Genomic DNA, 23,990 nt, shown 5'->3' with positions numbered 1-23,990 from the left:
TTTTACTAAAAAGTTTATAATAAACATTTTTAATACATTTATTTGATAGACATGGTGTATAGTAAATAATAAATTATTTATTATTTGTTGGATTTGGTATCAATGCCAACTTCTTAAAAGAATCGTTATCTTGATCCGTCCTTGTGATTAAAATCAATAGAAATGATAAAAACTTAGTATGATAAATCCTATAATATAAAATTGATGACTAAAAAAAACACGTTAGTAAAATGCAATAATGTCCTAAAATTTATTTTTTATTATATTTTTGCAAATAACAATATGAGGCCGACTACAGCAAATAGATATTTAAAGACATCTACCTAAAAAATAGGATTTGTAACAGATGAAAGTCATTTGATGATAAAAGCTAAAAATTAATTTATTCTTGATTTTTTTTAATTTTCCCAACTACGAAATAAATTGAAAAAAGTATCAAAAGTCGATGAATAATAGCTAAAATAAAAGATAATCATGTGAACTTTAAAATAAATTTAATTTATTTAAGCTAACTTTTACGGCTTAAAAATTATTTAAAGAAAAAGGGCCGAAACACGTTCGTTGAAAAATTTTTTCAAATTTTCAAAATCACGGAATTGATTAAAAAAATCATCAAAACTAGACCGATAATAGCTTAAATTGAAGGTAATTGAATAAAGTTTGAGATAAATTTAATAGATTCCGTTTATCTTTTACACCTGGAAAATTATTTTCATAAAATATACGAAATCCAAAATTTTTTAAAAATAAAAAAAATTTTGAAACACCCACAACTCGTAAACTAACTGACCGATTTAGCTCATCTTCGAACTTGATCTTAGTATTGATCCACGGAATGAGCCCACAAAATTTCATAAAGATCAGTTGAGAACTGTGGGCGCAATCCTGCTTACATGACGCGATATATCACAAAATACAGATATAAACTTTTGAGCCAATTCCATTTTTCGACATTACTCGATTAAATAAAACATATTATGACAAAATTTTCTTAAAATTACGACATGAGACCGGCTACAATAAATAAATTTCTAAAGTAATCTACCTAAAAAAAAGTGACCTCTAATTCCCTATTGGTTCAGGATTAGAGCGCGCGCGTACACGCGCAATTTAAATTTCTGTCAGTTAAGACTTCAAATTGATTTTCTGACTAATGGGTGAGAGATACGAAAAAATTCACAGAGACTTTTCTTATCGGAAATTAAAGTTGCTATCAGAAAGGTCTTTATCAATTTTTCCGTATCCCTAATTTTTTACTCAAAAATCATAATCATAGTCATAGAAGTTTAAAATTGTATTTAATAAATGATTATGACTTTAAGTCGATTTTTCAAAGAAATGATAAAAGATACGAAAAAATTGAGGAAATTTTTTGTAGAAAATCAAATTTCCTAAAATAAAGGTTTATTATAATTTTTTCGTATCTCCAATCCTTAATCCAGAAATCTCAATAAAAATTTTCTTACTCCGCGCTTTGGGATGTACCTTGATTTTGCAATTATTTTAACTCTTAATCTACTCAACCGTTTTTCTTACTTTTTAGAAAATTTATCGTAAAATAGTGTCCCCTAGGTTTCTACAAAAAATGAGCTAGAAAATCTCATTTATTATATAATAATAATAAATTAATTTCTTCTATATAATATTCATAATCATACTTTAAACATTAATTACTTCCATAACTTAAAACAAGAATTTACTTTCATTAAAATGAGCCTCCAGAGCGCCATTAATATCAAAGAGATTAAAAAACAGTTTACTTTATACTTTTTCTCATTATCGCCCGGCGTCTGGATAATATTATAAATAGTGTTCTATTATATAGAGTGTCACATGCATTCAATATCGCAATTATCTTAAAGTATGCGTTTGATAATTTTAAATATAACGGATAATAGACAATAGACGACAAACGCCTCCGTAGTATGATATTAACCCCATTATTGCTTTGATTTAAATTAAAATTTTTTTTTCGCTGCATTGACATTCTTAATCAACGTGTTCTAACCAGCTGACGTCTTTATATTTATCTAAAGTTATAAAATAGTTTTAATTATAATTTAAAATTTGAATTCTAGTGAAAGGGTTAAAGATACAGAAAAATTGATAAAAACATTTTTTTTAAGAAAGGTTCCTTATAATTTTTTTGTATATTCAATATTTAACCTAAAATTTGAATTTTAACTTTTCTTAACAATTAGCCTTAACACGCTAAGAATCAAATTTCAAATTAAAATTTTATATGAACAATGAGAGATATAAAAAAATTGATAGAGAATTTTTCTGTAGAATATTTAAGTTCCCGCAAAAAAAGTTTCTTATCACTTTTTTGTATCTCTAATATTTAACCCAAAATTTTGATATAAAAAATGAAACTCCGCAAATTTTTTGCACACTGATAAAAAAAAAAAAAAAAACATCTTCATTCAAGATAAAAATTCTTGCTCCAAGAAAATTATTTTGAAGAGAACTGGTTGTCTTATTTCAAGAAATTCTTGTCTTGATTTCATGTTTCTTGAAGTGAGAGATCTAATCACTCCGATCGATAACATTTTTACTTGGTTCAAGACTATATTATCTTCGATCGATACAAGTAAATTCTTTATTCAAAAACGATTCTCTTCAATGAAGAATAATTTTATTTCATTTCAAAAATTATTGATTATTGATTCAAGAACAAATTTTTAACTTCCCGCTAAGAAAATTGAAAATTTTCAAAAATCGGGAAATTATTGGTTTTACCCCGTTTTTCGAAAATCGAGTTTTCATCAGATCTCGACGTTTTGAGGTCCTAGGAAGCTTTCCTGACTATTCCCGCGAGGGTGTCACTATGTCTGTATGTATGTATGTGTGTGTGTGTGTATGTGTGTGTGTGTAAGTATGTAAACCTCTTATAACTTTTGAACGGTTGAACCGATTTTATCGCGGTTGGTGCCATTCGAAAGGGCTTCGCCAAACTTAGATTTCCTGTTAATTTGAACCGATTCGGACCGATAGATTTTGAGAAATTTGGAGAAATCTAAAAAAAAGTAGGAAAACAAATTTTTTCTGAAGTGGTTTTTTTGGGATAACTTTTAAACGGCTCAACCGATCGATTCCAAAAACTAATCAGCTCTCAACTTTGAAAAACCACGTCAATCGCCGCCAATCCGGTCAAAATCGGTTGATTCGTTCGAGAGATATCGTGAACGAAAGAAAACCGAAAAAAGTGTTTTTTCAGAGTTACTCCGAAATTTCTAGTTTGACCAATTGAAACTTAGAAATTATTTATAAGGCTTAAAAAACTACGTAGAATGCCGCCAACCGCGTAAAAATCGGTTCATTCATTCAAAAGTTATTGCGGTATGAACATTCAAAAAATAGTGTTCTATGAAACTTCTATCAGACTTTTGAGCTCAAAGAGCTCAAAAGCATAGAAAAGGTATCTTTTTGAGCTCGGAGAGCTTAAAACAACACACAGATTGTACTTTTGAGCTCGAAGAGCTCAAAAAAGCGGCCAGGTATTAACGGAATTAGCGGGAAGTTGCAGGGATGGCCTTTAAGGTCAACCGTTTTCCTAATTTTTTTATTTATAATGTTATAAGTTTGTCAGAAAAAAACTTTGAAGTAAAAAAATTTGTATTTCTCTATATGCCGAAAAATATTTATTAATACAGAGAATAGCAAAAATACAAAAATTTATCTGCTTAAAACAAGTAAAATAATACTTTAATTCAAGAGTTACGCCATACTTGGAACAAGTCAGTAATATCTTGGACCAATGTTACCGTCTATCTTAATCCAAGAGAAAGAAATTCTTGGGCGAAGTTATATATATCTTATTTTAAAACAACCAAGTTTCTTGATTCGAGAATCAATTTTTTAAATTAAGAGAATTGAATTACGTAAAACAAGAATGACATTTTGAAGAAAAAATTTTTTCTTGAATCAAGTCATTTTTTTTTATCCAGTGTATTGTACTAATCTGATTTAAAACAATAATAATAATAATAATAATAATAATGATGATAACATTTTTTTCTGTTTCAGAAATAACAATCAGAAATGCCAGTATGAGAGGTAATTAAAAACTTTCTACCAATCATAATAATAATAATGATAATAATAATAACAAAAAAAAAATAATAATAATAATAATAATAATAATCATCATCACAAACAAAACAGTACAACCTTTATTTATTTATTTATTTTTTTTTGTATTCAAATATCCCACTATCTTTTCTTTTTTTTTTTTTTAATTTCTTTAATTAAAAATTACCACTTAGTTAAAAGTACAAAGATAAATTTTAATGTAGGAATACCAAACGATTCCCTAGTGGAACGTGGACTTGTAAAACCTTACTCAGTATCTTCGATTTATACAAGAAAAAAAAATGGAATAATACGAGGTAATTTTTTTTTTGACAATTCTTTTAGTTTTCTTAATTTTTTTTCTATAATAAAATTTTTTTTTTTATTTTGTAAAAAAAAACTTTTTTTCATTTTTATTGATATTAATATTTTAGTTAGAAAGCTTTTAAAGCTTAAATATTAACATACACAAACACAAGCTTGCAGATTAGTGCCAGTGCTGGTGGAAATACTTTTTAAGCGGTTTATCGTAAAATATGTAGTCGCTAAAATATTTATAGAATTTAATTAGTAATTTTACTGTTAATGTTAATGTAAAAAATTAGCAAGAAAAAAATTTTTTTATTAAGCATGAATTTAATTTACTAGAATCTGTTTTTTTATAATTAGTTTAATTAAGAATTTTCTTCAGCACTGCCCACGATATATTATGGAGAAATGTATCCTAGCGCCCTCTAGAATTTTTTTAGGAATTTTTTTTCATAACCCGCATGAGTTACAATAAATTATTATTAACAGGAGTAACGATAGCTGGAGGAGCGAGATCAGGCCGCGGAACAATCATAAGAACGCTTATCTTCGTATTTCTCGCGACATTCCTTTGGCTCCAGCTACACGTTATCAGTCTGACGGGGCGAAATTCCTCTGGCCAGTCGTCGATTAATGAGAGCATTTACGCCTTAGTACCTCAGGAACTCCAAAGGTAAGATTTTTTTGAAAATTTCCAAAATTTTGAAATTCACGATTTTCTTGGTTTTATTATCTTAACAGTAAATTTTGGCTAAATGGTTAAAGGGGAAATTAAATTTCCTATGAGAAAGTTTCTAAGTAATATTTCCGAATTTTGATTATTCAACCCACACTGAAAAAAGTAAACTGTAATAAATAACAGTCAATTTATAATAAGTAAAACCTAAAAAATGATCGCATGATATGTGAAAAATATAAAATACAGTTATTGAACTTCCAATACTAGCTACGTCAATATTTACAAAGTAAAATGGTAAATTTTAAACGCAACGCTAAAAATGAAACTATAATTATTGACTTGTTTGAACTGGTAAAATATATATTTTAAGAGCAGAATTTTTACTGTTTCAAATGTTAAACTCTACTAGATTGAAACCCCCTTCTCCTCATCTGAGTTCCCCTTTTCCTCATAAAATGGACTATATATTGAAACGGTAATTTTTACTGTTTGAAACTATAATTTTTTAAGATGACAGAGTCGGTATTTGCTATAGTGACAGCTACTAATCTCTTATTTTCGATATTAACTTATAAATTGTGGCTTTTACACTTTCTACATTGAGTTAACTTAATGTAGAATGTGTATAAGAAAAATGTAAAAAAAAAATATAACAGAATTCTGTAATATTTATATTTTTGCCACCCCGATGTCCACTGTACTGTTTGAAACTATAAAAATTAACCGGAATCCGAGTAAATTTTACAGTTTTTACTTTTTTCCGTGCAGAATTTTAATTCTAAACTTTGTTAAACACGTAGCCTACACTGTTAAAAATTTCTATTGTCATTTTACAAGAAATGTATTGAAAGCTAATAGGCAAAACATTTATTTAAAATTACAATTCGAATTGGGATTACAATTAGAATTGGGTTTAGTAATATTACAAAACATATATAGCTCTGTGAGGTTATTAATTTTACAAAACGGTTTTGTAATTTTACAAATATTTTTAGATTAGCTAAGTTTGTAAAATTACAATACTTTCCTTGAATTTAATTCAGATAGATAGATAGATAGATCATTTATTTATGCCAAGGCCGTGGCCGAATGGCAAGTATAAACAGAAAAATACAATTTAATTACAATTTTCTTAATATAGTACATAGTATAAGTACATAAACATATAATGAACTTATTTAACGACTTAATAATTCTCTCGATTTTATTGATTTAACTTTATTGATTTAATTGAGCACCATTAGACAAACAAGTTACCACAAAAGAGAACTCATAATGCGTAGTGGTGAAGTTTGGCATTCAGTTTAAATAATAAAAAAGAAAGATTCGATTTAATATTTGTTGTTATTTTATTTTTATGAAGCGCTGACTAGATTTTGCATCTCACGCAGATCTAATTTTTACAACTCAGATGATAATAAAGTGAAAATAATATTTACCCTAACTAAGAATCGAGCCCGAGCCGCGCGCTTGCCAGACCGATACCTATAACGCCCTACGCCGTACGACCGATAGGTGGTTTAACATCTCATTATTCTTATAAGCTAATCCTATGTGGTGATTGAGCATTACGGCTTATTATTTATTATTTACATTATTTGTTTTATTTAATGCTGTTTATTGATGGAAAATAACTAACTTTTACATTATTTATAATTCATTGAATATTATAAAAATTAAAGTCTAACATATACTCATTCAAATATACTGATTTCGAAATGATCGTTTGAGCGTAGTATTAAAATTTATAAAAGATAAATGATGCCTCGAATTTATTATTACAAATAAACAACCATAGACTAAAAATTAGTAAAAATAAATATGAACGACATTGTTGTTTTTTGATACATCAGTCTCATTTTTGTAAAACTGAAAAGTATTATTTTTAAAATTGGAAAACAGTGAAGTAGAATTACAATTCGTGTAATATAATTAAAATTGTCTGGTAACATTACATTGCACTGTGTAATTTTACAATAAAAATTGTAAAAATAAAAAAAAAGCTTTTTAAATTTTTTATCAAATTATTGTACTATAAATTACAATATTTTTTTGTGATTTTACATGCAATTATGCTGAATCAGATCACAAATAATATCTGCAAAATTAAAAAGCTTTATCTTAAAAATTGACGGACGGTTCTGTAATATTACAATGCGTGTTAGGTTTATACATGAACATTGTAAAATTACAATACATCTTTGTAGATTTCCTGACAGGTGTTGGAAAATACACTGATAGAAGGATTTATTTGCATTAAAAAATATTTGTTGATAGTTAACAAATCATTTGTTAGAGACCACTTTTTAGTATTAAACAAATATTTCTTAGTATTTGAAATGATTTATTTGTATTTAATAAATCTGATATTCATTTATTAAATATTAATAAATCTTTTTAAATACTAAGAAATATTTGTTAAGGACTAAAAAGTGGTCTCTAATAAATGATTTGTCAAATATTAACAAATATTTTTAACTATAAACAAATCCTTCTATCAGTGTAACATGAATTGTATTTTATTTCACATTGCTATACACTGATTTGTAATTTTACTTATTATTTATTTTGTAATATGATTGTAATTTTACAAAAATTTTTAACAGTGTAATCAAACTTGGTTAAAACTGAATTTCAAATGAAAATTTTGTGCAAATGATAAGAGATAACGAAAAATTTACAATTACCTTTTTTAAAGGAAATTAAATTTTCTACAAAAAAGGTCTCTTATAATTTTTTCTTATCCAATCCTTATTCCAGAAATGGCAATTAAAATTTTTCTGCTGCCGCGCTTTGGGTTGTACCTTAATTTTGCAATGACTATAACTCGGAAACTAATCAACCGATTTCCCTAATTTTTTGATAACTTAACGTAGAATAGTATCCCCTAGGTCTCTAAAAAAAATTAACTCAAAAATCCTATTTGTTGATTAATTACTTAATATTTAATATTTTTCCAGATTCTTAAAAGACAGAAGAAATTCCTCCCAGACAAATGGAACTCTGGGTATTTACGGAACGAGCTTCGATATCGGGGACATTAAAACAACGATAGCGAAGCTCAACAGCGAGCAAAAGATCTATAATGATGATATTTTCGGGCCCTTGGGAACAGACGCCCCAATTATTGTCATACAAGTGCACTCGAGACTTACCTACCTGAGGCATCTGATAGTGTCCTTGGCCCAAGCCAAGGGAATTGAGGATGTCCTGCTGATCTTCAGCCACGATGTCTGGAACCCAGACATCAATTACCTCATTCAGAGCGTCGATTTCTGCAGGGTTATGCAGATTTTTTATCCTTACAGTATTCAGACACACCCGAATACTTTTCCCGGAGAAGATCCCAATGATTGTCCGAGAAATATCGATAAAAAACAGTAAGTTTTTTGATAGTGAGATTCCGGCTGAAGGACGAGAGATACGAAAAAATTAATAAAGACCTTTCCCTACAAAAAAGAATTAAATTACCTACAAAAAAGGTCTCTTATAATTTTTTCATTCATTTACCTAGAAATTGCGATAAAACTTTCCTGGTCCGCGCTTTGGGGTGTACCTAAATTTTGCAATGCCTATAACTCCTAAACTAATCGACCGATTGACTCAGTTCTTTCATAACTTAACGTAAGATAGTGTTCCCTCGGTCCCTACAAAAAATTAATATCCTACGGTCATTATTTTGTACCACAGCTCCTAATAAAAACTATCTTACAGAGCTCTGGCATTAAAGTGTATTAACGCTCAACATCCCGACCTCTATGGGCACTATCGGGAGGCGAAATTCACTCAAACGAAGCATCACTGGTGGTGGAAAGCCAACCGGGTATTCGATCAACTTAACGTGACCCGCAATCACACCGGAATGGTGTTGTTCCTCGAGGAAGATCATTACGTGGCGGAGGATTTTCTGCACGTACTAAAACTTATGGAACGTACGTGCAAGCACAGTTGTGAAAGATGCAACGTTCTTTCTCTAGGCACATACTTGAAGACTTACAACTACTACACAGACTTGAGTCGCAAGGTATCTAATATTGAATGTTTTATAGCTTGCGCTGTAATTTACCGCCTCGACAAGATGGATATACTCGTTGCACAAAATGGTCGTCGCTATTCCGCCGGGAAATTTTAATTTTTTAATTTAGGTTTTTTAGAATATTTTTAAATTTATATTCCGGATGAATTATTAAAGATAGGGTAAAATTGATAAGAAGCTTCTTTTTAGAATATTAAATTTCTTATAAAAAAGTCTCATCATTTTTTCGTATTTTTAACTCAAAATTTTGATATCGAAATTTTCTTCACACATGGTACAACCAAGCAAGCTAAGAATTGAATTTTAAATTAAAATTATAAAAAAATTTTCCTATAATTTTTTGATATTTTCAATCCTTAACGTAGAAATTGCAAATATAATTTCCCTGCTCCGCGCTTTGAGGTCTACCTTGATTTTACCAGACTTATAACTCCTAAACTATTCAACCGATTTATATAATTTTTCAAAAACTTAACGACAAATAGTGTCCTCAGTGTCTTTAAACTCGAATACTGGAGTTTCAGTTAAAAATAACTATTATAAAAGTATTTATAACTTATACATACATAAAACGTGGATATAGACATTAAAAAGCAAACATAAAACCCGTGAGTTTTATTATGTATGAGTCGCTTTAAATATCTACTGACAGTTCATTTATTTCGTTCTTATTTCGTCGAAAGTATTTTTACGAAAATAAACGGATTACTTTTTTTCATGTCGATGAAAATAAATAAAATTTCTCGCAGATGAAAAATAGAATGACCTGGAATTGCAAAAAAAAATATGATTAACTTTTATGCTCTTAATGATAATTAAGCGTTGTTTGTTGTAATTAAATTATACGTTTGTTTTAATTATAACTGGTTGGAATAATCGCGTGTCAATAATAGTACGTCGTGTTAATTAATAAATGTTACGGGTCATACCTGGTGTTTTATTTTTACTGGTTATTGTCTCGTGTCTCGAGTAATTTTTTTATCGATTTGTCTTTTTAGCGTCATTTTTAGCAAACTAGGGTCGCTTAATTTAAAAGTGTTACTTCATAATTATTTTAATTTGTTAATGTTACGAAAAAAAAAAATTTTTACTCCATTGACATTCAAAATCCATGCAATAATTTTTTTTAATATTTGAATAAGAGTAGTCATATCTGTGGAAATTATCGTATTAGAATTTTGATTGGCGAAAACTTTTAACCGGTAATTAAAGTTTTAGAGTTCATTGAAGCTCAAAGTCAACGTTAGGTGCCAATAATTCGATTTTGATCTGTTAGTGTGATATTTCTTAATATTACATTAGAATTTTGATTAAAAGCGACTTTTTACTGATTACGACGATTTTAGACTGCATTGACTTTCAAAATGAATGTAATAGATTTTTGGGGCGATATTGAGGGTATTAGTCCATATTTATGGTTAAAATTTCAATTAGAAGGGCCGTCCTATCATGACTGTCAATTTCAGACAGTACATTGATGATCACAATCATTATATGTTAAAAGTGCCGATTCTCCGCTGCATTGACGTTCGAAGTCAATGTACTATCATTAGTATATCTTTTATTGGTAATATTTTTTATTAACATCATATTAAAATTTCAATTCAAAAGTCTTAATACAAATAATGACAATTTAAGACTGCATTGACAAATAAGATCGATGCACTATTATTAATCAGTATTTTTATTGGTAATGTTTTTTAGTATAATGCGTTTAAATATTTATTGAAAACAATTATTTAAAAAAAAAATATTTTTAGACTGCATTGACATTAAAAATCAATGCAATGTCAAATTTCAATATCTCTACCAAGAATATCAATTGAAAAAATTGTATTAAATCTTTAATTGACGTGGCTTAATACAAATAATGATAATTTAAGACTGCATTGACGCTCAAAATCAATGTAGCGTCCAATTTCAATACCTCTGTTAAAATATCAATTGAAAATATTGTATTAAAACTTTAATTGAAGTGGCTTAATGCAAATAATGACAATTTAAGACTGCATTGACGCTCCAAATCAATTTACTATCATAACTAAGTGCTTTCATTGATGAAATTTATTATTAATATCGCATTAAAATACTAATTTAAGACAATTATATAAAAAATCACAAATTCGACTGCATTGACGGTAAAAATCAATGCACTAAATTTTCATCAATAACTCAAGATGTACTGATCCGATTTGTCTGATATTTTGATATGTTATTCTTGAGACTAAATCACACTAATAATGACAGTTGTAACAACAATGACACCAATAATAATAATAATAATTTAAACTAACATAAAAGTAACGAATGCATCCATTTAACCTAATAATAAATAGAAAAAAAGGAAACTACGACCCGCGAAATCTTGGCAACAATAACGCTAATAAACACCAAAAAATTATCAACCCTTTTGTAGCTTAATTAATTAAATCCAGATAAACTATCCAGTGTAGATCATCATATTTTTCTGTTGATTATTTAATAATTACGTCATAAATATAAATAAATAAAATAAAACCCATATCAGTATCTCAGCGTAAATTCCGGCCTCCAAAAAGAAGTTCTCCGCGGGCTAGACCGTCACGATGACGTAGTTAACGATCCGGATGTGACGACTCAGCAGCACAAAGGACCCGGGAAAAAAAAGTCCCTCCAGGAAGGACAACAAAACAAACCATCTTCTGCTTCTTCTTGGTCCTTCCAACTTTTACCGACTCTCTACAGTCATTATCAGAAGGTCTCACTAACCTTTAATAGATTGTTAATTATTTGCATTTTTACCCTTTTAATATATTAAATGTTTTTATTATTAATATTGTTTTTTGGCAATGTGACCTTGTGAAATTATAATTGGACTTATTGTTCAATTGAATTATTGTTATAAGTTAATATGGATAAAAGTTTTATTACTCGTGGATTGTAGATTATAATACTTATATGTTATTGTTATTGTTATTTGTTATATTATGAGATAAGCATGGATTAGAAAACATATATAAGCATGTACTGATTCTAATTATTTAATAATTGAGCAATGTTAATTACTGATTAATTGGCTGCGGTGGTGCCTAATATTGACCGAGATTTGGATTTTTTTACACTGATAGAAGGAATTGCTTATAGTTTAAAATATTTGTTTAATGCTACTAAGTGGTCTCTAATAAATGATTTGTTAACTATTAACAAATATTTTTTAATACAAATAAATCCTTCTATCAGTGTATTTTGAACTGAAATTCTGGCTAGGGGGTTAGAGATAGGAGAAAAGTAACAAAGGCTCTTTTTGTAAAGGCTTAAGTTTCCAATAAAAAAAGATTCTTATGGCTTTTTTTTTATCTGACCCTTTAACCAGAAATCTAATTTAAAATCCTAGTAGTTTATAATTGTATCAAGTTATTAATGATTAGGACTTTGAAGTGATTTTCTGATAAAATGATAAGAGATACAGAAAAATTGATAGATACCTCTCCTACAGAATATTAAATTTCCTACAAAAAAATTCTTTATCGTTTTTTTTTTATATTTCTTATATTTTGACCAGAAATTTGATATAAAATCCTGAAAGTTGATAATTATACACCGATATAAAAAATGACTTGATTCAAGAAAAACTTTTTCTTCAAAATGTCATTCTTGTTTTAAGTAATTCAATTCTCTTAACTTAAAAAATTGATTCTCGAATCAAGAAACTTGGTTGTTTTAAAATATGATATATACAACTTCGCCCAAGAATTTCTTTCTCTTGGATTAAGATAGACGGTAACATTGGTTCAAGATATTACCGACTTGTCCAAGTATGGCGCGACTCTTGAATTAAAGTATTATTTTACTTGTTTTAAGCATATTAATTTTGGTATTTTTACTATTCTCTGTATTAATATAGTATATTACACTACAAGGGCAGAAAGTTTGAGATTCCTGCACTGTGCGCCATGATGCCCGAGGCGAAGCCGAGGGCATCATGGCGCGCAGTTCAGGGCTCTCAAACTTTCTGCCCGTGTGGTGTATACTATTTTTCTTTATTTTCGGCCGAAAGTACGCTGACTTACAAATCAATTAACGTTACAGTTAAATGTTCTTAGTATGTTGTCGATGCCCGCCCGACATTTGCGGCACGAGCGAAGCGAGTGCGGCTGGTCGGGGGCGGGCATCGACTTCATCTAAATAGACAAAAATAATAGTAACTTTTTAAAATTAAATTAATTCAATTGAATAGTCTTATTTTTATTAATTTTTGATTACTCAAATACATTAAAATCATTAATTTTATCAGAATTTTAATTATTTCGAGTAATTTGTCAACTATTTTTAATTAATTATTGCATATTTTCTTTTTCATCACAACTATTACCAGTGCATGAACTATAAGAATTATAAAAATTATTAATAATGAATGAAAAAAAATGATTCAATATTATTTGATCTTCCCATTTGACATGTTCGTCAATAAAAATATTAATGAAAATTTATTATTAAGATATAATTAATTTTTTGGAGCAAAAGAAAAATTTTCTCAAGACAAGAAAATTTACTTCTGTCAAGAACTTAATTTTTTGGAACAAGAGAGAAATTTTCTCAAAACAAGAAAATTTTCTTGATTTAAATCAATTGTCTTGGATCAAGACACGTATTTCTTGAAGCAAGGGAATTAATTTTGTTGGAATAAGTGAAATTTCTTGTGTCAAGAAAATAATTAGGAAGAAAAAGCAATTTTAAGGTTAGGCCTGAGTGCACAATAAACCGCGTCAGCTCTGGTGAATACTTTTTTTTCGCTGCCTCGTACATCAATTCAGTGCACAACTAGTTTCTTCCAGCGCACTAGAGCAGCGCGCATGCGCACCCCTACCAAAGCATAAATGTCGGTCTTTCTGATTCCCAACAGAAGTAGCAAATACGTGCTTTCGGCCGTGAATAAAGAAAAATATTTTTCGGCATATAGAGAAATACAAATTTTTTCACTTCAAAGTTTTTTTCTTGGAGCAAGAATATTTTTCTTGAATGGAGATATTTTTTTTTGTCAGTGTACGAACTAGGGAATAATTATAACTTTAAATTGATTTTTTGAGGAATTGAAAAGAGCTACGGAAAAAATGAGAAGAACCTTCCTTGTAGAAAATTAAATTTTCCACAAAAAATGTCTGGAATGATTTTTTCATATCTTCAATCCTTTGCTCAGAAATCGCCCGATTTTCCTAATTTTTTTAAAATTTATCGTAAAATAGTGTCTCCTAGGTCCGTATAACAATTCAGCATCATCCGGTCATTATTAAGCACCACAAAAAATGTTTTTATTTAAAAAATATCTTCTCGCATGTACTTACTAATTTAATCCCAACTATCTAATAAAAAAAAAAAAATAATGAATTAATTTTAACAATAAATAATTAATAAATAAGCATGTATTATAAAAAAATATGCTTGAATGTCAATGAACAATTATATTCCAAGATTTCGCACTGCGCAAGGTCAGCATTAATTTATTTATCTAACAATCTATCAATTAGCATTAATTAAGCATCATTGTAATTTATAACTACCACGTCAAGTGTAATTATTAATTTTAACTCTACTGATAATTAATGACCTTGTTGCAGCGACAATTTATATAAATTTAATTTTTCCTAATTTAATTATACTTAAAAAAAAATATATTTTTTTTTTATTAATTTTTTTATTGGCGTAATTGACAGGCGGAAGTTATTCCATGGATATCCAGCAAGCACAACATGGGCATGGCTTTCAACAGAGTCACCTGGAACAAATTGAGGAAATGCGCCTCCCAATTTTGCTCATACGATGACTACAATTGGGACTGGAGCCTGCAGTATGTGGCCCAGACGTGTCTTCCGCCGAGCAGAGGCGCTGGGGCAGCACCCAGGGTTGACTCGGGACTGGTCGCCATGATGATGAGGGCGCCACGTGTCTTTCATATTGGTGAATGGTACGTATCCGAAATTTTTCGATCAAATGATACGGTAGAAGCACCAATTAGTTTGGAGTAATTCGCAAGGATTTTAAATTGATTTTATGAGGAAAAGATAAGAAATACAAAAAAATTGATGAAAACCTTTTTTGTAGAAGATTGAATTTCTTACAAAAAAAGTTTCTTACACAAAAAGAAAGATATTGGAACTATTTCCATAATTTTATAGAATTTTTTCCTATGCCATTATAGAAACTACAACCATTAATTATGGGAACAGTTCCCATAATTATAGGAAATTTTTTTACAATTATAGAAATCATTCCTATAATTTATAGGAATAAACCCAATAAATTATAGGAATTGTTCCTGGAAATTGTGGGAATAGTTCCAACAATGGTGAGGAAACTATTTCCATACCATTATCCCTCGCGGTTTTTGAAATACCGTAAATTTTCGGTATTAATGCGTTTACCATAAATTAACCGTTATAATTCTGAAATAATACGGTATTTCTGTGGTTATTTTGGCCAGTTTTTTTACTATAGTTATACAGCATTTCTACCGTACTTTTGCTGCAAAGTTCAGAAATAATACGATAAAATTACCGTAAAACTCTAGAACTTTTACCGTAAAAAATCTATCTATTAACTATAATTTTACAATAAGAAAATCGTATTTCTACGGTAAAAATACCAAAGATATACAGTAATTTTACCGCGTTTATACTGATATAATTAAAGATATAATGCTTTTTACCGTAAGATGGGCGGTTGTGTTTATTACTCGGTGAGTCTTATTAGGTGACTGAGTAAATAGATGCGGATAGTGTCTCTGATAGCTCAACTGGTAGAGCCTTCAGCGCGTAACTAGACGATCCGGGTTCGAATCCCGGTCTGGACTAAAAAAAATGATAATAATAGTAATAACAGAGAAATTAATTTATCAGCCTCTTAAAAATTATTCATGATAATTTATAATATTATAAAAAAAAATTTTAAGCTATTGAAAAATAGTAGTAAAGCAGCATATTTTTGGTATTTTGCCGGTAATAGAAAGTAGGGATCTTCTTTTCCGGTTTTTTGCTGCAATAGTGCCGCAGATATATAGTAAATATGCGGTACATTTACGGTTTAAATGCTGTTAATATACCGTAATTTTTCTATTGTAATGCCGTAAATATTTTGAATTTATTTCGTAATTTTTTCGTAATAATTCGACAAAAAAACTGGCTAAAATAACTGAAGTATTACGGTAAAAATACAGCATTTATATCGTATAAATACCGAATCTTTACGGCATTTCCAAAACCGTGAGGGATGGTAATTATTCCTATAATATTATGGGAATGGTTCCCATAATGGTATAGGAATAGTTTACATGCTATTATGGAAACGATTTCTATATTATTATGAGAATAGTTCCCATATTATTACTGTAGATATGATTTCTATAATATTATTCTAATGATTCCTATACTATTATAAGAATATTTTTTTAGAAAATAATTCAGAAAACATTTCTATTATACACTTTTTGTCTAAAAGCTCCATTCAATCCTCTATACTATGAGAGAATTTTTTCACTATTCTGGAAATAAATATTTGTTTGATACTATAAAGAAATAATTCCCATACAATTATAGAATAATTCCTATAATATGATAGGAATTATTCCTATACTAGTATAGGAGTAGTTCTCATATTAGTATAGAGATAGTTTCTATACTATTATGGGAATGGTTCCCATAATGGTTTAGGAATAGATTCCATAATATCATAAGGATGGTTCCCATAATGACCTGAGAACTGTTCTTATACCATTATGGAAACCATTCCTACCAATAATAGGAATATTTCCCGTAATTTTCTTTCCGTGTATCATTTTTTCGTAACTCTAATTTTTCTTAAACAATTTTACTACTGTCAAAAATTGATGCTTTTGTCTTAATAAATTAAAAAAATTAGTTTCATTGAAGAATTTAGAAATCAACAACAATTTTTTTTTTATTAGTATAATTTTAACATTCTTGATAAAAGTTCTATAAAATTTTCATAAGCAATCCAACTTAATAGTATACTATGTATATTGTATAAGTGAAGGGAATTTTCGGTTGAGAGAGGTCGGGCAAACGAGCAAAGAGTGTGTTCTAAAATACGAGTCTCAGAAAAAGCCTTATTCACTCATTTTATCCATGAATAAATATAATTAACACAGTATTCCGCATGAAATCATGATAAAATTCGTTTTTCAATTTATGAATTGTTTTGTCTTTAAAAAATAATACTAAAAAATTTTTTTTTTTTTTTCAGTGGAATTCATCACAAAAAAAACAACTGCGAATCAACGGCTGTGATTGCTAAAGTCCAACAAGTTCTTAAATCCGCGCGTAATCACTTGTTTCCCTCGCAATTGACTCTGACAATAGCTGGGGTCGCTAAAAAAACTAAATTACGTAAAGGAAATGGCGGATGGGGTGATTTACGCGACCACCATCTTTGCGGCAACATCACCGCTAACCCTGACCTAGTCTTACTGTAATAATTAATAATAATATTTATTTTTTAAGTGATTATTTATTTAGTTTTTAATAATAATTATTAAATTTTGACTGATTAAAACGAAAATATTAAGGCGCGTTATTAATATAAAAAAAAAAAAAAAATATTTAGACGTCGCACTAATGACATTTTTAGGATAATTGGCTTCAGTGGTGCCTGATAGTGACCGACATTTCGAGTTTCTTTTATTTTAAATTGGAATTATTGCTGAATGGTTAAAGATAGGATAAAATTTACAAAATTTTTCTTGTGGAGAATTAAATTTTCTACAAAAAAGGTTTTATTATTTTTCCGTATCTTTAATTTTTAACCCAAAATTTTCATTTAAAACTTTTCACAATACGTTTTATAATCAAACATGCTAAGAATTGAATTTTAATTAAAAATTTTGTCTAAATGATAAGAGATATCGAAAAATTGACAAGGACCTTTCTTGTAAAAAAGTAAATTTTCTATAAAAAAAAATTTCTCTTGTTATTTTTTCGTATCTCCAACCCTTAACCTCGAAATCGCAATTAAAATTTCCTGCTTCCGCGCTTTAAGGTGTACCATAATTTTGCAATGACGATAACTATGAAACTATTCGATCGATTTTCCTGATTTTTTTAAAACTTAAAATAAAATAATGTCCCGTAGTTCCTCAAAAAAATCAGCATCCCCCGGTCACTATCAAGCACCACGCTAAATTTTTCTAATGCTTACAAAATTGATAACGCGATATGGGCTAATTTAGTAACTAAAAATAGCTATAAAAAACAAAGTAATTAATTATTATAAACACTAGCCACTAAGATGGAATTGATCGTGGTAAAAAAAAAAAAAAGAAAAATATAATAATAATAATGATATTTTCGCTAGTATAAAAGATAAAAAAAAAATTTTTTGCATATAACAAACATTTAACGCACACGCTCAATAATAACTAGTGGGTAATTAATTATTTATTAATTAGTTATTGAAGTAAATTATTCTAGTCATTCTGTAAAACAGGATCAGAACGTGTGGATAATTTTATTCAATTATTCAAATAAGTTATCAATAAAAATAAATGAAGAAATGATAAGAATGTTGACTCAGAACAGAAAAAAAAATAATAATAATAATTATGAATTTATTATTTTATATTCGAATGGAGACGCAAGTTGTATGTAGAAGTTATTTAAAAGTTTTGTTAGGTCGCTCGTAAAAGTTGCAATTATAAGTTGAGAGAATAAGGAGAGCATTATAATTCAAAGGGTTTATTTATGTGGCAATAAATTAACAAGTTTAGTTTTAAAGAAAAAGTCACTTTGTTCATTTTTTTATCCACATGGAAAAAATATATGTTGAAGTACAGAAAAAATAGATATTTTAGCTGAATGGTTAGAGATAGAAAAAAATTTATAAGAATTTTTTTTGCAGACAATCGAACCTCCTATGAAAAATGTTTCTTATAATTTTTCCTTTTTTTTGAATATTTAATCCACAAATCTCAATTAAAATTTTCCTTCCGAGCTTTGGGCGTATCTTAATTTTGCAATGACTATAACTCCTAACATACTCGTCCGATTTTTCTAATATTTTCAAAACTTATCTCAAAATAGTGTCTCCTAGGTCCTCACAAAAAATCAGGACTCAAATCCTATCATTTATTATTTTTTTAAAATAAATTATAATTTTTAAGGACTTTTAGTCCAACTATAGACTATCAAGACTTTAAATCAAAAATTTGGCAAAACGTTTAAAAATACGGAAAATTTAACTAGACATTTCTCTGTAGAAAATTAAATTTCCCGTACAAATTGTCTTATATAATTTTCTTGTATTTTCTAAATCCAACCTAAAATTTTGATTCTAAACTTAAACAAATAAACTTTGCGTTAGATTTCTTCAAAAATTTTTCTCAGAACTTCTAATTCAAATTCTGACAAAAAAAAATAAAATACGAAAAAAATGAAAAGAATCTTTTTTCTAAAGAATTAAATTTCCTATAAAAAATGTTCAACTTCTAATATTTTCATATCTCCAATATTTAATCCAAAAAATCAATTTTTTTATCAACATATATTTTTTTCTCGAGGGTTCTTAAGTAACATTTTAATTGTATTTAATAGTATGGTGATAAATCGTATAAGTGATACATAATATATATATTATATATATTTATAACTAATTTATTAATTAATCTTAATCAGTATAATAATTATTATCGAAGAATGAACATAGGTATTTAATAATAATAATATTAAGTATTTAAATAATGAATAATGCCATAATACCAAAAAAGTAAATTGTCTTAATGATTTTGTATCGATAATAAAACCAATTTCTCAATGTTGATTTAAACTTATGATTTAATTGATTAATTAATGATTACTAAATGCTCAACTGCTTGTGGATCAAAGGGACGGCGTCATCGAACTGAGCAATAAAGTAGTTTCCGGCAATAGGTCCCTCGAGATTGTATTTGTCTGCGAACTTCCTGATGGAAAATCGGTTCCGACGCTTGTCGCGGTTCCCAATGCGGCGCTCGTCGAAAGTTATCGCGCCTTGGTTCTGTTTGTAGAGCAGGAAGACGTACCGATGCTTACCGGACTTCATCGGTGGCGCTGGGCCGACGTACTCGGTAAGGACCTCGCCTTTGGCTACCTTGTCCTCGGGGATGTTTCCTACCAGCCAGTGCTGCCACTCGCGATTATATCCGCGCACTGGGATGTCAGGATCTAGAAGATATTTTGTATCGATGGATGATTGAGAGTTTAAAGTAGAATCGTGAGTGAAGGATTAGAGATACAGAGAAAGTAATCAGGATCTTTGGTGTAGGAAATTAAATTTTTTACAAAAAAAAAATTCCTACACTGTTAAAAATTTTTGTAAAATTACAATCATATTCCAAAACAAATAATAAGTACAATTACAAATCAGTGTATAGCAATGCGAAATAAAATACAATTTATGTAATTGTTCCAACACCTGTCAGGAAATCTACTAAGATGTATTGTAATATTACAATGTTCATGTATAAACTTAACACGTATTGTAATATTACAAAACCGTTCGTAAATTTTTAAGAAAAAGCTTTTTAATTTTGCAAACATTATTTGCGATCTGATTCGGCATAATTGTATGTAAAATCACAAAAAAATATTTTTCTCACCACGGGCAGAAAATAAGAAAGCCTCAGATCACATGTTTGTCGACCTCGGCTTCGCCTCGGTCAACAATTACATGTAATCTGAGACATTTCTTATTTTCCTGCCCTAGGTAAGAAAAATACTATTCTCCCCTCCGGGCGGAAAGCGTCAATTTTCCGCCCGCTGCGCTAAATGAAAATGCCGCTTTCCGCCTCCGTCGAGGAGAAAAATAGTGTAATTTATATTACAATAATCTCATAAAAATTTTAAAAAGCTTTTTTTTATTTTTACAATTTTCATTGTAAAATTACACAGTGCAATGTAATGTCACCAGACGATTTTAATTATATTACACGAATAGTAATTCTACTTCACTGTTTTTCATTTTTAAAAACAATACTTTTCAGTTTTACAAAAATCAGACTGATGTATTGAAAAAACAACAATTGCTACTCTACTCTATAAGGCGTGCAAAATTTTATATAGGAAAGGTCTTTATCACTTTTTTCATAATTCTAATATTTTTATTAGAAATTTAATTTAAAGTCCTAGTAGTAGATAATAAGACTAAATAATTAATGATTGGGACTTTAAATTGAGATTTTGAGGAAGTGATAAGACATATGGAAAAAATGATGAGGATTTTTTTTTTTTGTAAGGAATTAAATTTCTTTTAAAAAAGGACCTTATCTCTATTTTCATATATCCTACTCTTTAATCAGAAATCTGATTTAAAGTTCTAGTAGTTAATGACTGAACTACAGAATAAGTCACAAGGACTTTAAATTGATTTTATGAGGAAATGATGAGATTCTTACAATTTTCCAATATCTCCAATTCTTAGCCCCGAAATCTCAATTCTAAGTTCCTAATCCCGCGCTTTGGGGTGTACCCTTGAATTTGCAACGACTATAATCTCTAAACTACTCGCCCAATTTTCCTAATTTCTTATAACTTATCTTTAAATAGTATCCCCTAGGTCCCTACACTGATAGAAGGATTTAGTACGGAGTATACTAAACTGATTTAGTAAAAAAATTTTTAGTCATTTATTTGGAAGAAAAAAATATTTTTTACCCATCAATATTATTTGTTACAGTTTAATAAATGATTTTTTTATTCTAAATAAATTATATTGATATAAAGCCTTTTATTACTTATAAATAAATATTTGTTTCCACCAAATAATATTTAGCAGTAGGTACTAAATATTTCTTTGGTAAGCATTGTCGGTACATTGCTATGCTTTAATTCCAATGTAACACATAATATTTTCATTGTCTTAGATTATTTTATTAAGCTCGATTTTGGGAGATTTATCTTCCTTTTGGGAATACACATACACTTTCAAATGGCTTATATGTCATTTTTCAGTAGAGATTAGTTTAAACTTAAAAATTAGTCTATTATTGATATGCTAAAAAATTGTTTAATTTTAAATTTTACTAGGAATTTAAATTGCGCGCTTTGCGCGCCTTAATTTTTCAACCAATAAGGAATCGGGGACCACATTTTTGCGATAATTCGATACTAAGTTAACTTCACACTTATTTTTTTTTCATCTATTTTAATTTAGAGGAACTAGAAATTTGAATAGCGCGCTACGTGCGCGCCTAAATTTTAACCAATAATGAATCATGGCCCGTTTTGTGCGAGTTTCGACCTTTGACTAACTTCAAGACTTTCATGTATTTTAATTTAAAGGATAAATGTCTCAAATAAAAAATTATAATTTAATGAGATTATTTTTTTTATTATACCTTATATTTTTACTTAAAATTATTTATTTTAATTTTTTTGATTTATTTTGAGTAAAAAAGTTAAGTTATACGCTGAAATTAGTTAAAAAATTAATTTCTTTAATACCAATAGACGATTTATTGAGTAGCAATAAATAATTTGTTAAATACTACTAAATATTTATTTAGTGAAAATGAATGGGCTTTAATAAATGATTTAGTAACCATTACTAAATATAATTAAATCCTTCTATCAGTGTACAAAAAATCATCCACAAATTTCCACCCCAAAAAAATCAGTCCTATTTTCCGAAAGTATTGTTTATCAACTTTTACAATTTATTATATTCCTACGACAAACTTTCTCTCTAAATGAAAGTAAAAATTTTTCACACAAAAGTATCTTCGATGAACAATAATATAATCAACAGAAAACATTCAAGTAACACACAAACCGGTTTAGTAACAAAGTGAAAGTTTCTTTCGTAAATTTAATAAAATTTATTCAAACAAATTCTACTTATATTTATAGCTAAATTTTAATATTAAAAAAATTACCTGTTAAAACAAGAGTGTATAAAACACCTCCCTCATGTTTGTAATGAACTTCTGGAATTTCTCTGGTGTTAGTTGGCTTTAATTCATTTCCAAATTTCACTTCTTTGTCGCCATATTTTACCTTTAAAAAAATTAATTTTTTATATTAATTTTTTTTAATATAAAATAATTGTAAATAAAATTTGAAATTAATAACTTACTTCTATTTCTTCCGTTGGTGCGTTTAAAATAATATCTGGAACAATTTTCGAGTCCCGAAAGGCTGATTTAACATCTGCATTGACAACTCCGATGATTACAATCACAAAGACTAAAAAATTATTGAATAATTATAATTGAAAAATTAATTATTAATTAATTATTTTAAAAAATATTAACAAACCTGCCCACTTCATTTTGCTGCGACCGTCGGAGTTGAGGAGCGTCGACCGAATGAATATTATAATTATAGTGTACCTATATACAATATTATTATATTCTAGTCTTTCACAAGCTGCATTCATGTTGTTATTACTCTTATTATTATTATTAAAACTGTGAAGGTAGAAACTTGTTATTTGATGCAAGGACATCTACTGAGTATCAATTGCTTTTTTATCGTGTTAGTAAATATTTATGACAATAATAATAATAATAATAATAATAAGCTAATCTGATTTCAGTATCGATATTCTGTAAGATTATTCAATTAATTCCTGCTAAAATATAACTATAAACATACTATTTCCAACAATTTCGGAGCTGATGATGCCAATTAGGAACAGTTACACGGAGAGAAATTTAAAGGAACCTTTTCAAAAATTATGGGAATTGTTTCTATCATAAAACGATCATCCCGGGTCGAAAAATTTAAACTGATTTTAAGCTAAATGATCTGCTTTTGAACTTATTGATCTGTATTTGAACTTTTAAAAACATTTTCATCTGTATTTGATCTACTATTTAAATTATTTTTGATCTGTTTTAAGTCTAAATATCCTTTTAGTAGAATAATTGAG

The 23,990-nt window shown here is 28.4% G+C and overlaps 2 protein-coding genes across 11 annotated transcripts in view; one reads left to right on the top strand and one right to left on the bottom strand.

The window, feature by feature from the left end:
• LOC123264115 (alpha-1,6-mannosyl-glycoprotein 2-beta-N-acetylglucosaminyltransferase) overlaps positions 1–17,807 on the top strand; it is a 30,431-nt gene extending 12,624 nt beyond the window's left edge. For 5 of the 10 annotated variants that reach the window (XM_044727209.1, XM_044727212.1, XM_044727208.1 and 2 more), the window contains exons 2-9: positions 4,030–4,059; positions 4,299–4,391; positions 4,873–5,056; positions 8,023–8,442; positions 8,777–9,086; positions 11,626–11,835; positions 14,789–15,039; positions 17,334–17,807. In XM_044727209.1, the coding sequence (XP_044583144.1) occupies positions 4,053–4,059; positions 4,299–4,391; positions 4,873–5,056; positions 8,023–8,442; positions 8,777–9,086; positions 11,626–11,835; positions 14,789–15,039; positions 17,334–17,562 (1,704 nt within the window). In that variant the 5' untranslated portion in view covers positions 4,030–4,052 and the 3' untranslated portion in view covers positions 17,563–17,807. The remainder of the gene's footprint in view (positions 1–4,029; positions 4,060–4,298; positions 4,392–4,872; positions 5,057–8,022; positions 8,443–8,776; positions 9,087–11,625; positions 11,836–14,788; positions 15,040–17,333) is intronic. The other 5 variants (XM_044727214.1, XM_044727216.1, XM_044727213.1 and 2 more) reach the window with 2 other exon arrangements.
• A 418-nt stretch (positions 17,808–18,225) lies between these two features.
• Positions 18,226–23,518, bottom strand: LOC123264117 (protein D1-like). The gene is made up of 4 exons (XM_044727219.1): positions 23,375–23,518; positions 23,193–23,302; positions 22,993–23,113; positions 18,226–20,284 (listed from the first exon to the last, which is right to left on the bottom strand). The coding sequence occupies exons 1-4, from the start codon at positions 23,493–23,495 to the stop codon at positions 19,938–19,940; spliced, it is 699 nt and encodes a 232-aa protein (XP_044583154.1). The 5' UTR covers positions 23,496–23,518; the 3' UTR covers positions 18,226–19,937.
• Positions 23,519–23,990: the final 472 nt, after the last annotated feature.

This window comes from Cotesia glomerata, linkage group LG4 (genome assembly GCF_020080835.1).
Source record: "Cotesia glomerata isolate CgM1 linkage group LG4, MPM_Cglom_v2.3, whole genome shotgun sequence".
NCBI lineage: Eukaryota > Metazoa > Arthropoda > Insecta > Hymenoptera > Braconidae > Cotesia > Cotesia glomerata.
This window is presented reverse-complemented; position numbering and strand designations above follow the sequence as displayed.

Excerpts from the sequence above, each read along its gene's own strand:
- LOC123264117 (XM_044727219.1), bottom strand. The coding sequence starts at position 23,495 with ATGAATGCAGCTTGTGAAAGACTAGAATATAATAATATTGTATATAGG. Across the intron at positions 23,303-23,374 it reads CAGCAAAATGAAGTGGGCAG|TCTTTGTGATTGTAATCATC; the intron begins GTTTGTTAATAT and ends ATAATTTTTTAG. Across the intron at positions 20,285-22,992 it reads ATACACTCTTGTTTTAACAG|ATCCTGACATCCCAGTGCGC; the intron begins GTAATTTTTTTA and ends AATATCTTCTAG.